The 12,872-nt window shown below is 39.9% G+C and overlaps 1 protein-coding gene across 5 annotated transcripts in view; it reads left to right on the forward strand.

Moving 5' to 3' along the window:
- Window positions 1–12,872, forward strand: part of TBC1D4 (TBC1 domain family member 4) — a 176,572-nt gene that overhangs the window by 115,672 nt on the left and 48,028 nt on the right. For all 5 annotated transcript variants that reach the window (XM_044913543.1, XM_044913544.1, XM_044913541.1 and 2 more), the window contains exons 5-7: window positions 6,090–6,222; window positions 9,865–9,956; window positions 10,242–10,352. In XM_044913543.1, the coding sequence (XP_044769478.1) occupies window positions 6,090–6,222; window positions 9,865–9,956; window positions 10,242–10,352 (336 nt within the window). The remainder of the gene's footprint in view (window positions 1–6,089; window positions 6,223–9,864; window positions 9,957–10,241; window positions 10,353–12,872) is intronic.

A 12,872-nucleotide genomic window follows, 5' to 3' on the forward strand; every position in this document is an offset into this window, starting at 1 on the left:
GGGCTCCAGTGTGCCAGTGAGTCCCTGGTAAGTGGCGCGACTGTCTGAGGGCTCCAGTGTGCCAGTGAGTCTCTGGTAAGTGGTGCGACTGTCTGCGTGCTCCAGTGTGCCAGTGAGTCTCTGGTAAGTGGCGTGATTGTCTGCGTGCTCCTGCCCATGCCTCTGGCTGAGCCGCACAGAACTGCCACCAGTGGAAAAAGAAGAAGGCATCCAGAAACAAGTTCCTGCTCTCTAAAGCAGCAGTAGGAAAACATAAACAAATTGTCATGGTGATTTTTAAGCCTAGAGACTTTCTTGAGTCTAACGAATCTGGTCGTGGTATCAGGGCTATTTTTAAAAGGTAGGAAACGACTAATAAGAGTAGAAGGGCTGTTATTTTTTCCATTGCTCATGTAAGCTGATATGGAAGACCACTGATCTCTTACTCTCTGAGTTATTATAACATCTCAGAGGAGGTAATGCTTCCATCAGCAAGGCAGATGGATTTTGTTTTCTTTCTTTATTTCATTAGCCACTGTTCTCATTTTAAAAACACTTTATTTTTTAATGGTCTTATTTTAGCCTTCATTTTCTTTCTTTGGAATTTGAAAGTCCCATTCTTCTTTCTGGCATCCTCCCCTCACTCCTTCCTCCTGTCCCTTTATGGCAGCAGTTGGAGTTGAAGAAATATTTAAGGCAGACTTAGAAATGCATGTGAGTGACTAAACATAGTTTGATATTTTTCCCTAAAATTTTTTACTTCTTCTTCCACTTGTATTATCCTAACCATTTTAACACAAACCCTTAGCTCTGTCACCATACTTTGAAGAAAAATATTTCCTTGGGCATATAATCCTCCTGCAAGCTTTTCTCCTGGGGAAACACACACCACTTAGATATAGACAACAAGCCAGGCAGCATTCTTCTCATTTCTTTGGTGCCTGTTGCCATCATTTCTGCTCAACTCTGACCTTCCATATTCCCCGTGTGGAAGGGATATGGAAGTGTAGGAATAAGGAAAAAGGAGTGAATTGGTACCAAGGCACTTTCTGACTGGGGCCCTCTGGGTCTCAACCTGTTTTCTCTGGGGAATATAGCACTCCCATCACTAACAGTTTCTTTCTTTCTTTCTTTCTTTTTTTTTAAGATTTTATTTATTTATTTGACAGAGAGAGACACAGCAAGAGAGGGAACATAAGCAGGGGGAGCGGGAGAGGGAGAAGCAGGCTTCCCACTGAGCAGGGAGCCCGATGCGGGGCTCGATCCCAGGACCCTGAGATCATGACCTGAGCTGAAGGCAGACACTTAATGACTGAGCCACCCAGGCGCCCCCATCACGAACAGTTTCTTACTCAAGAGAGTTCCATTTGTCTTTCGTTCTCACGCTAGATAATTAACGATACCTAGGAAAAATCCACATGTTGAGATCCAGGTGACCATGGTGTTGTAGTTTTAGTTCAGGACTCGAGATAAAAATTTGAGAGTTGCTGTTATGTAAATGATAGTTGAAGACATGAGAGCAGATGAGCACAGGCAGGGAGAGAGAGAAAGCCAAAGAGAAGCAGTGACCCAGAACTGGAAAGTGCCAACCAAGTAAGACGTAGATAGAAAATACCATCAGGAGAACCCGCTGTCCTGCTGCCCGCTCACCCCTCACTCCCTCCTTCCTTCGTCCGTCTTCTTCACTAAGGCTGATTCTTCCACTTTCTGGATCCCTTTCCAAAACCTGTCCTATATTCCACATTTTATTTTGGCATCTCCATTTACCCAGCTTCCCAGTTTAGAAATCATAACACATTCTCCTTCACCTTCTTTTTTTTTTTTTTTTTAAAGATTTTATTTATTTATTTGACAGAGAGAGACAGAGAGAGAGAGGGAACACAAGCAGGGGGAGTGGGAGAGGAAGAAGCAGGCTTCCCGCCGAGCAGAGAGCCTGATGCGGGGCTCAATCCCAGGACCCTGGGATCATGACCTGAGCTGAAGGCAGATGCTTAATGACTGAGCCACCCAGGCACCCCTCTCCTTCACCTTCTATATGCATGTGTTCACCAAATCCTGCTAATGAAAAGATAGGAAGGTTTCTTATCCATTTCTCCTCCTTTCCCTCTCTACCTGATTCTGGGCATTCATCTTCCCTGCTTAGACTATCACACAAATGTCCTAACTAGTCTCCCTGCCACTAGCTTAATCTGTCATCTGTCCACTTTCCACATCGTGCTCTAGCTTTATTTCTCACAAAATTTCCAGGAACCAGTTTATGCCTCCTTGTTAAGTGACAAAGTCTAGATTGTGTGGCATGGCAGAAGGACCTTCCTCCTTCTCTGGTCCGCCCCCCAGGATGCCTTTCTTTTTCATGACTGCGTCCTCACACGGGCTGTCCCATCTCCTCGGCTGGTCTCTAGGCCAGACAGCAGAGGCTGGTGTGACGATTGGTGTGGTGTAGCTTTCCTTTGGTCCGCTACTGAAGCAGCACGTAGTTCATGTGCAGGACACATGTGATCAAGGATTGAAGGGAGTGGCTGGGGCTGAAGCTCTGAGATCACTGTTGGTTGCACAGAGTGAGGAGTCTGCTGTGTCAGAGGAGGCCAGAGCCAGGGCTCCCACGTTTAGATAGTCAGGCAGAGAAGGTGGCCATGTGGGTCTCAAGGTCTGCCCTGCTGCTAAACAAGGAGATTATGCTGTGTTTTCCTTACCTATTTTTCACGTTCTTTTCTACTGCTTCATGGGATATGAGGCAGGCCTGGCCTTGCTTTCCTGTGACTTGAATACCCTTCTTTTCTACTTTGTATTTGTACACATCCTAGTGAAGTCTTTTGGGATGACTTTTTTTTTTTGGCAGGAATGACTTTTTTTTAGTTGCTTTGTTGTCAGTGCTCTTGCCATATATTGTTTATAGGTCTCTAACAGTTCCTATTAATCCCCACTCTTGCTTGTTTACATAGCTTTCTAGTTCACTAGGTTGTGAATCCCACAAGGTCAGGACCATTCTTATTCTTGTCGTATCCCCCAGTGTTTCTAGAGTAGCAGGTGCTTGTTAAGTGTATTTTGAGTGAGTGAGTGCGTTACTCTTAACTTCAGGCAGTCATTGTCTAGGTGCTGATGAATCTGATTACTGTATAGCCTGCATTAAGAGGAAGACTAAATAAAACCTTCATTTTCTCAACCTCATTTACAGGCTTTGTTTTGTTTGTAGTTTTTAGTATTTATTTATTTTTTTAACCTCATACATGCAGAATGAGTTTTTGAAACAGGGAGTCAGAGTTGAAGGTCTGGGAACGTGCTGTATTTTCCACCTTAAGAAGCTCTGTGACTAAGGCAACAGACCAGTGTGGCTGAGAATGTCTTCCTTTTACATGGAAACTGTATCAGAATCTCCGTTTTGGCACTGTTATTTAAGAAGGGCAGGCCTTTGCTAGAATCTTTTAAAACTTGTTGATTCTAGTTTTATCAGTACGCATCTTAACTGAATAGTGGGACATCAGAAGTGCAAGCTAGAAGAAAAATTAAATGAGATTTCCTGTATAAAAGTATGGTTGAAGCAGCTGACATATAGAACCGAACAAAACAGTTAATTAAATATTACAGGTCTAAGCAGTGTTATGATTGATGTGGCTTGCCAGTTGTGTAAGACAAAGTATTGCAAAACCACACATGCTGACTTAGCCTCTCTGCGCAAAAAGAATACACAGTAGCATTTTCTTTTCCGTCTTTGTGACAATTGCGGTGAATTGATCTTTGTGACAATTGCAGTGAATTGATAAACAGTATAGTGTTTTCATGGGTCCTGGAGAAATACACTCCAAGTTTAGATGCTCAGTATGCCTTCCTTCCTTCCTTTGTAAAATATTTGTCTGCAGCTGGCTTCATCTGGTTTAACCAACCCTTGAGATTTGTGGAAAACACCATTTTTGCATTCTTCAAAATTGGTTCAAAAGGTGTGGGGAAAAAATGGAAGTTGCTGCTGATAGACAAAGAAAAAGTAAAACCCCACAGATGCAGACAACAGTATCCAGGAAAAGTAGGAAAAGAGAAAAAAGAAGATGACTCAGGCTCCCAAGATGCAGCATTTGTATAGGGTTTAATAGTTCACATTTTTCCAGAGAATTAAACTAGGTAATCCTGGGAAGTCCTTGACACATTCTGTGATTCTTAGGCTTATTCTTATATGCCATAAAATACCTAAGTTTGGTGCATAAATGTTTATGAGCATTATCTTCATTATGGATTTTTACGTTAATATCATAAGTTGGCTTTCTTTGTTCCATCTCATACTTTTCACTGCAAATTTAGTTTTGCCTGATGGTAATGCAAAGAATACTCTCCTTCTGTTTGCATATGATTGATTTATCTTTGTGCATTCCTTTACTTTGAGCCTTTTAACATGACCTATGTTTTTTGTTGCTGTTGTATCTAGAATAAAAAAGTTATTCATACCGCACTAATTTGAACTTTTAGTTGCTCTGATCCCATGATAGAATTTATAGGCCATCTAAAAAAAGTGATGTATCTAAAAAAGCAAAACATTTAAAATTTTAGAAATCAAAGATTTTAGTAATATTTGTGGCTGGAAGAAATTGGTGGCCACATATTAGACGCCATTGAAATGGCCTCTTGTTTCATCTAGAAATAGAGAAGAAAACATGAAAGTTCAGTATTTTCACTGGAGGTCTTTTACAAGGTAGTATTACTAAGTAACAAATAATAAACCCATGTGAAAGCTAAGCAGATAACTCATCCTTTCAGTGCCTTTAACAAATGAGAAACAAGAAAGTAGAAACAAACGTATGCATAGTAATTGAAATTATTTTTGAATACATACGTAACAAGGCAAATGAAATAAAACTGCAAAGGCATTAAGCATGTAGTGCTTTTATTTTCAAGAATAAGAAATCTTTATTTTTTAATTATAGTTAAAAGAACAGACTTTATGAATAACCCACTTTTATTTATGAACAATGTGAAATTATTCATAACCCTTTTAAAAACTTGGTAACATTGTAAAACATAAATGAATAATGACTGGCTGCTTACTGTTTGATCTCTCCTTTTAGTAGTAATATTAGAAGAATAAAATTTCTTTTCATTTCAGGATCTTCATACACTCACATGCAGAAGTAGATTAAATCCTTTAAATAATAGCTTATTCTTAAACCAGGCTGAAGGGGGAGGGAAAAGAGAGACTTTAAAAAAGGTGGTTTTCAATATCAAAGCTAGCTCGGGTGAGGCCCTTGGTACTCCACAGCTCCCCGTGGAGGTTTGAGCCTTTGATCTCAGTTCTACAGCATGGGAAAGCTACAACTTACATTGATGATTGCGTCACAGAGACATGGCCTGAAGTCGGATTAGCAGTGCGTGAGAGTGAGCTAATAGTTGACCCCAGAGAAGCAAGCAGGAGACTAGACTGCTAGATTCACACTTCTTGATCGAGTCATTGGAAGGGCTAGGGAGAAACCAGCTGGTAGTTTTCAAACTGCTGACCTAGTGGTGAGACCCAGCTGTTGGACAGTATAATGTCAGAACTTCTTAGTATCGCACATCAGAAGTGAAATGATAACAAATTAGCAGACATAGAGGTAAGACCAGCAACCTTCACAGACTTCCCTCAACATTCGTTAAATTGAACTCCTTCCCTGCCCCCCAGAACTTTGCTTAAACCATGTTTTGTTTTTACACTAAAAGTAATCCAAAAGGATGAAGTAAATAGGATACCTATTACCAAAAGTGAACATTAAACCTATTCTATTGCTCCTTATATATTGCAGACGGATCTTCCAAAGAAATCTGCTACACTACTTAATGAAACAAAGATCTGATTGACCGTCCCTTAAACTGTCAGTGATGGTGTCACACTCAGTGGGGTCTAAAAATAGCCTCCAAGTAATCAGTGTTATACACATGAAAATGGTCTTACTCTATCCAGCTTTCAGTGATAGTATAATTGAAGGTCTAACGTTACACTTGATATTTTCTCTCTACTAGCTCTGTAGTCGTCAAATTGCGTTATATATTATTTAGTTAGCATCAACAAAGTCTCATATTGCTGTTGGGCTTTGAATGTGTTACTGTGAAGGCACACATTTTAGAGACCTGAGTTATGTTTCTTCTCGTAGGTCGATGAGGTAATGCTGACTCTGAAACAGGCCTTCAGCACCGCAGCTGCCCTGCAGAGTGCCAAGACCCAGATTAAGCTGTGTGAGGCCTGCCCTATGCACTCTTTGCATAAGCTCTGTGAAAGGATTGAAGGTACAGTAGAACTTGGTGGGGGCGAAAGAAGAGTTTGCTTTGGCATCTGGGAAGTGAAAAAGTCCTTACTCCGGGCAGATGGGTCTTTTTTTCCTGGTGAAACCAGAGCCCAGAGAATCATTTCTCATGTCCAGGCAAATGTGTGTTCTCGGTCTCTCTGAGGTGCTTGCCATTTTCCCCACTTCTTTCTCTTTTTCATTTTTAATTCTTTTTTTTTTTTCTGAAGGCAGGCTCAAGGAAGGGAGTTAGTTGTATTTCCCACAGTTCTTACGACTGCTATGTACTTAGTGAGAACTGACCAAATGTTTGTTCAGTGGGTGAAGAGAGAATGTCAACTGTTTATTTAAGTCTCTTTTTCTTCCCCTCTCACTTGATGCTGTGTTCCTTTTCCCTAAAACTGTAGAACTGGAACAAACCTTGTGTGGCTTTTGAGGGACATTTGAAAATGACAGACGTAATGGATGTGATACCGTAAAGCAGGTTTTTAAAAAAAAGTGTTCTGAGGAGGGGAAATGAGGAAGAGGTGACTCTGTGACTCACATCCCCTTTCTCCTCATTATCTCATTAACGAAAAAGGTTGGAAACTACTTCATGGGAGAAGAAACGCAATTCGATACATACTTGTTAAGCATCTGCTGGGGGCCAAGCATTGCACTAAATACTGGCAGTATAGAAGTGATTGAGATGTGGGCTGTGCCTTCAGAAGCTTACTGCCCAGCGTGGAAGACAGGCACATGAGCCGGTTAATGCAATTCAGGATGATAGCTGTTAGGATAGATTGGGAGAGTGCAAGTGCCAGAACATGGCAGAGAATGGTTTCATCATTGTAAATGCAAAAATTGTGATTTCTGTTCAGTAGGCCACAGGATCATAGGCACAGGGCAAAATTGATGATGAACAGCAGTGTTTACTGAATATCCATTCAGCTGTGTGATCAAGGATTATTTAAATGTAATATTCATATTTTAAAATTTCTGATTTAACAATGCACATTATTTTTGCATTTGTACCTTTACAAAAATGGAAGATTCTTTGGTGTACAGTAAAGAGACCATTATAAATTTGTGGCGGAAAGGCTGAATTGCTCAGGAAATAGTGTTGGATCAATTTGCTATCCAAAGAGAGAAAGATTCCTTCCACTTATCCTACTCAAAATACACTCTAGATGGATCAAACCCCTCACTGTAAACAAAATATTAAAATCATTAAAAGAAAATAAGAATATTCTGGTGTCCTTAAACAAGGAAACCTTTATGAAGATACAAAAATGCAAAAACTGTTAAAAGAAGACATTGACAGATTTGACCTCATAAAAATTTACATTTTCTGCATAACAACTATTTCCTTGGAAGTTAAATTAGGAGATAGCAGATGGGTAATCAGAATTTATTAGAATTCTTACTGTTTGAAAGAGAAAGATAAAACTACCAGTAGGAAATGACACAATCCATATTAAAAAACACTCATATGAGAAGGAAATTAAAAGGTCCAATAATAAAAACGAGAAGATTTTCAACCTCACTAGATGTCAGAGACATGAAAATGGAAACAACAATAAGATAGTCATCAGATTAACTGTTGGTGAAATTGTGGAGATATTGATACATTTATGTGAGGCTGAATGTAGTGTAAATTGGGATAGCCATTTTGGGAGAGTTGATAGAAATTAATGAACCTAAAATTACCCACCAGTTCCCTGTCTTGATAAGAGAAACTCTTATATAGCTTCAGAAGGTGACATTTTCAAGGTTGTGTTGTTTTTAAATAAGGGAAAATTGGAAACAACCCAAATGTGTATCAATAGCCTAACTGAAGTATATTCATACAATGGAACAATTAATAGGAATGAATTCTAATTGTATATCAACTTGGATACATCTTAAAATTATATAATCGAGTGAAATGATAATTTGCTGAATAACACATACACTTTGTTATATCTGGAAAAATACATAAAATAATACCCTGTATTTCTTTTTTAAAGAACTTTTAATATGCTCTATTTTTAGATTTACAGGGAAGTCGCAGAGTTTCCAAATGTTCGTCCCCCATCCTCCCCAGTTGTTAACATCTTATATAGCCCAGTGCAATGTCCAGAACAGGAAATTAACATTGGTACAATATTATTGTCCCAACTAAACATTTCATTTGATCTTCACCAGTTGTTTTGTCCATGTCCTTTTTCATTCCAGGATCCCTGTTGGGATTCTGGCTCGTCTGTGGTTGTTGCCTTACCCTGGGCTCCTGCAGTTGCAGCTCCTCCTCAGTCTTTCTTTGTCTTTCATGACCTTGACATCCCCAATGAGCATCTCTCTGTTACTTTGCTGGATGTCCCTCAGTTCAGCCTGTTTGACATCTTTTTACATTTGGACTGAGGGTACTCCTCCCAGCAAGAGCACTGTAGAAATGGCACGGTCTCCTTCTCAGTGCATCCTGTCACGGGGCTCATGATGTTGAGTTTATTACTGGTCATGTTGGCCTTATCACCTGGTCAAGGTGCTCTCAGCAATTTTCTGCTATAAAATTACTACTCTTCCCCCTGGAGCCAACAAATATTTTAGGAAAGATACTTTGAATCTACACAAATCTCTTGTCTCTTATGCCTTTGCTCACTGATTGTACTACCTATCAAAGGCAAATTTAGCTCTATCTATAATGTTTGAATATTTAAAAAATGTAGAATATATCTCACTCAGGTAATAAAATATAAAGCAAATAAACACACACAGTGTTATCTTACTCAGAGGAAAATAACTCTTCTCTTTTAAAAAAAACTTATCGAGTGCCTGGGTGGCTCAGTCGGTTGAGCATCTGCCTTCAGCTTGGGTCATGATCTCTGGGTCCTGGCATTGAGCCCCATGTCGGCCTCCCAGCTCAGTGGGGAGTCTGCTTCTCCCTCTCCCTCTGCCTCTCCCCCTGCTTGTGCTCTCTCTGTCTCCATCTCTCTTTCAAATGAATAAATAAAAAAAAAATTAAAATTAAAATAGAAAAAAATTATAAAACCAAAAATGTTTTCATGGAAAATGTTTTTGCCCAAGGACTTGATGTAAATTATGTGTAAGGGTGTGATAGATATAAAAATAACATGATATGAAAAGGTAACAATTTCATGGTAGAACAATAACACTAATTATATTACTAAGTACTATTGCTATTCCTGAAATTTTGTTACCATGGAACAAGACCTGCATGAGGAGGAGACACTCCTGTTTATGCTGTAGCTCTGCCTTTTAATATTATTAATATTAAATTAGTATTACGTCATGGTTTAAGCTCAGAGGATTTTGGCCAATGCTATTCAGTAATAGTTTGGCCAGTTCACTAATGAGTTTCTACAGTGTCTGTGTTCGTATACTAAATGGTACCTGGTTATGCTGTTGATTTGGTATCCTTTAGAAACTTCTTGTTAATAATTCTGACTTCAGGATAACTGACAGGGGGTCATTGATTTTGGTAAGGGTTCCATCTAGCTTTCATCATTTCGTGGTAGTGTTCCAAGGCTTGTTATAGGCAGGGACCGCTCCTTGAGAAGATTTAACCTCAGAGCCTGCTGGCAAAGGGACAAACTGTAATACCTGATATATGCATTTTGATCTTTGCAGCTACATTCTGTTTAATACTTATCCCCATCATTTTCCCTAGGTCTCTACCCCCCGAGAGCCAAGCTGGTAATACAGAGGCATCTCTCATCACTGACAGATAACGAGCAAGCGGACATCTTTGAGCGAGTTCAGGTAACATGATTTATAGTTCTCACAAATAAGTTATAAGAAATGAGAATTGGATCCTGTTTTTACAAGTTTTTTTTTTTTCACTCCTCTCTCTGAAATTAAAGATATATATCCTGTTGCACTATATATGATAGTAACCAGAATACCACTGCTCCTCTTGCTTCTGAGAGCAGTGAAACACTTAGATTTATTTATGTCTGTCTGCCAGACACACAAAACCAAGTGGGAATACAATAAAATGAGAGAAACTGTGTTGCATAGTGTGCTTTTGGTTTGTCTCCTGGACAGAAAATGAAGCCAGTCAGTGACCAGGAGGAGAATGAACTTGTGATTTTACATTTGAGGCAGCTGTGTGAGGCCAAGCAGAAGACACACATTCACATTGGAGAAGGCCCATCGGTGAGAAGATGCTTTTCTTCCTTGACCTACTTTTGTTTTGTTTATATTTTTAGTCAAAATATCACAGAAGATGTGAAAGGAGTTTCTTTTCTTTGTGTTCTCACCTTTAGGGCTAAAGTTCTATCAATCAGATTTATTTTTCAACATCTTAGGAGTTTTATAGGAGGTTTTAACATTGAGATAAAATAATGATGAGCTTTAAAATGTGAAAAAAAAAATGGGTTCTTGGTATAAAAACAGTAATAACAAATGTTCGTGATTTAGAATGAACATGCTTTTTTGGTTATATTGATCTATTTTATTTCAAATTCATACAAACATTTTATTTCATTACAAGTTTACACAACCTTGATGGGTAAATAGCAAACACCCAAAGAAGCAGATAGCATTTTGGAAACAGCCATGTTAGCTGCAAACAACGGTCTGATATTTTTGTGCATGTGGTTGAAAATGTGTTTCCAGCAGCATATAGATAAAGCAAGATACCAGCACCAGCCCTGTAAGAAGGTGATGACATAGTTACTTCTCAGTAACACAAATTCAGGTTAGTCTGTATCTCACTCTATTCAGAAGAAGTCACACATCACTTTATTAGTGATTCCTGAATTGGATTCATTGAACCAGCTCTTCTAGAGAATCTTCTTTGAGCCGAGCTGTGTGATAATGGTGAACCAAGAAGAGATGAATGAATCCTCTAGGGAAGGGCTCAACTATTGGAAAGGGGAATGCAGATAGATAAATGGATACATAGAATAGAGGCAACAATGTGGCTTTTTAAAAGAATGTGCAGTGAGCTCAAAAGTAGCTATGTCTTTGCTTTAGGGCCAGAATACAGAGTAAGGATGAAGGGAAGAATTCAAGAATTCAAGGGGAAGAAATTTTTTAGGGGGGGAGGCAGGGGACCAAAGTTTTAGGGGAGATAGTTTGTTAATTGAAAAAGTCAAGGAGGTGTTTTTTTTTTTTTTTTAAGATTTTATTTATTTATTTGAGAGAGAGAGTGAGAGAGAGAGAGAGCACAAGAGGGGGGAGCGGGAGAGGGAGAAGCAGACTCCCTGCTGAGCAGGGAGCCCAATGCGGGACTTGATCCCGGGACTCCAGGATCATGACCTGAGCCGAAGGCAGTCGCTTAACCAACTGAGCCACCCAGGCGCCCAAGGAGGTGTTTTTTAAGAAAGGGACATTGAGCACAAAGTTATGCAGTAGCTGTGACCATGGCATACTCCGTGCAGGTCTTCAGAGTACTTAATGGATTTTTAGGATGCACTTGGGGATTGATGGGGAAATAATGGCTGGAAGGATAGGCAGCGGTGAGATGATGAAGAGACTTAAGTGCTAAGCCTGACTTTGTCATTGAAGGTAAGAGCATGAGATCAGATTTGTAATTTAAAGAGAGAATTCTGGGGCGCCTGGGTGGCTCAGTCAGTTAAGCGTCTGCCTTCAGCTCAGATCATGATCCCAGGGTCCTGGGATCGAGCCCCACATCAGGCTCCTCGCTCAGCTGGGAGCCTGCTTCTCCCTCTGCCCCTCCCCCCGCTTGTGTTCTCTCTCTCTCTCTAACAAATAAATAAATAAATAAAATCTTTAAAAAGAAGAGCTAATTCTGTTGTCATAGTGATGGCTGATTTGTGGGACAGGTTGATGGGTGAGGGGGTTGACAGTGTTAGAACTGAAATCACATTCCCAAATCAGGAGAATTTTGTAATAGAATATGCGAGAAGTGATTCATATCATTGCACAAACTTTTATCAAGTTGCATACTGTTTACTAGGCAGTGGTGTTGAATAATGACAGCTCTTTTCTGCCATGTAACTGTTGAGGAGGAGAAACCAACAGTAATCAAATAAAGTAAAATATGGAGATAATGGTGGGATTGGTACAATGATAGAAGTATGTGCTAGACAGAGATAACACTGCTACATAAATAGATTGAGTGAGTCTGTCTTTAAAAATTTATTTTGTCTTGGAGAGAAGCTGAGCTAGAGCACTACTGGAGATGTGGGGGAGGGCGAGAGATGAGGCAGGAGCTATTTAGGAGGCATGATCGGCAGGACTTTGTGACCAGGAACGTGTCAAGGAAGCGAAAGGGGATTGCTAGGAGAGACTTCAGAGTTTCAGATGTGGGGGAAGTGGATGAAATTGAGCTGGAAATATAGGAAGAAAACAAGAGTGGGACAAGGGGTGGAAATAAGAAATAAGAGTTAAGTTTTAGAAGGGGGTTTGGGGGGCACCTGGGTGGCTCGGTCAGTTAAGCGTCTGGCTCTTGATTTCGACTCAGGTCGTGATCTCAGGGTCGTGAGATTGAGCTATGCTGGACATAGAGCCTGCTTAAGATTTTCTCTCCCTCTCCTTCTACCTGCCCCTCCCCCCTGATGTGCGCGCGCTCTCTCTCCCCCTAAAAAGAAAGTAAGAAAGAAAAAGAGAAAGAAAGAAAGAAAGAGAGAAAGAGAAAGAGAAAGAAAGAAAGAAAGAAAGAAAGAAAGAAAGAAAGAAAGAAAGAAAGAAAGAAAGAAAGAAAGAAAG

The sequence above is a fragment of the Neomonachus schauinslandi genome, chromosome 3 (genome assembly GCF_002201575.2).
Source record: "Neomonachus schauinslandi chromosome 3, ASM220157v2, whole genome shotgun sequence".
Lineage (NCBI taxonomy): Eukaryota > Metazoa > Chordata > Mammalia > Carnivora > Phocidae > Neomonachus > Neomonachus schauinslandi.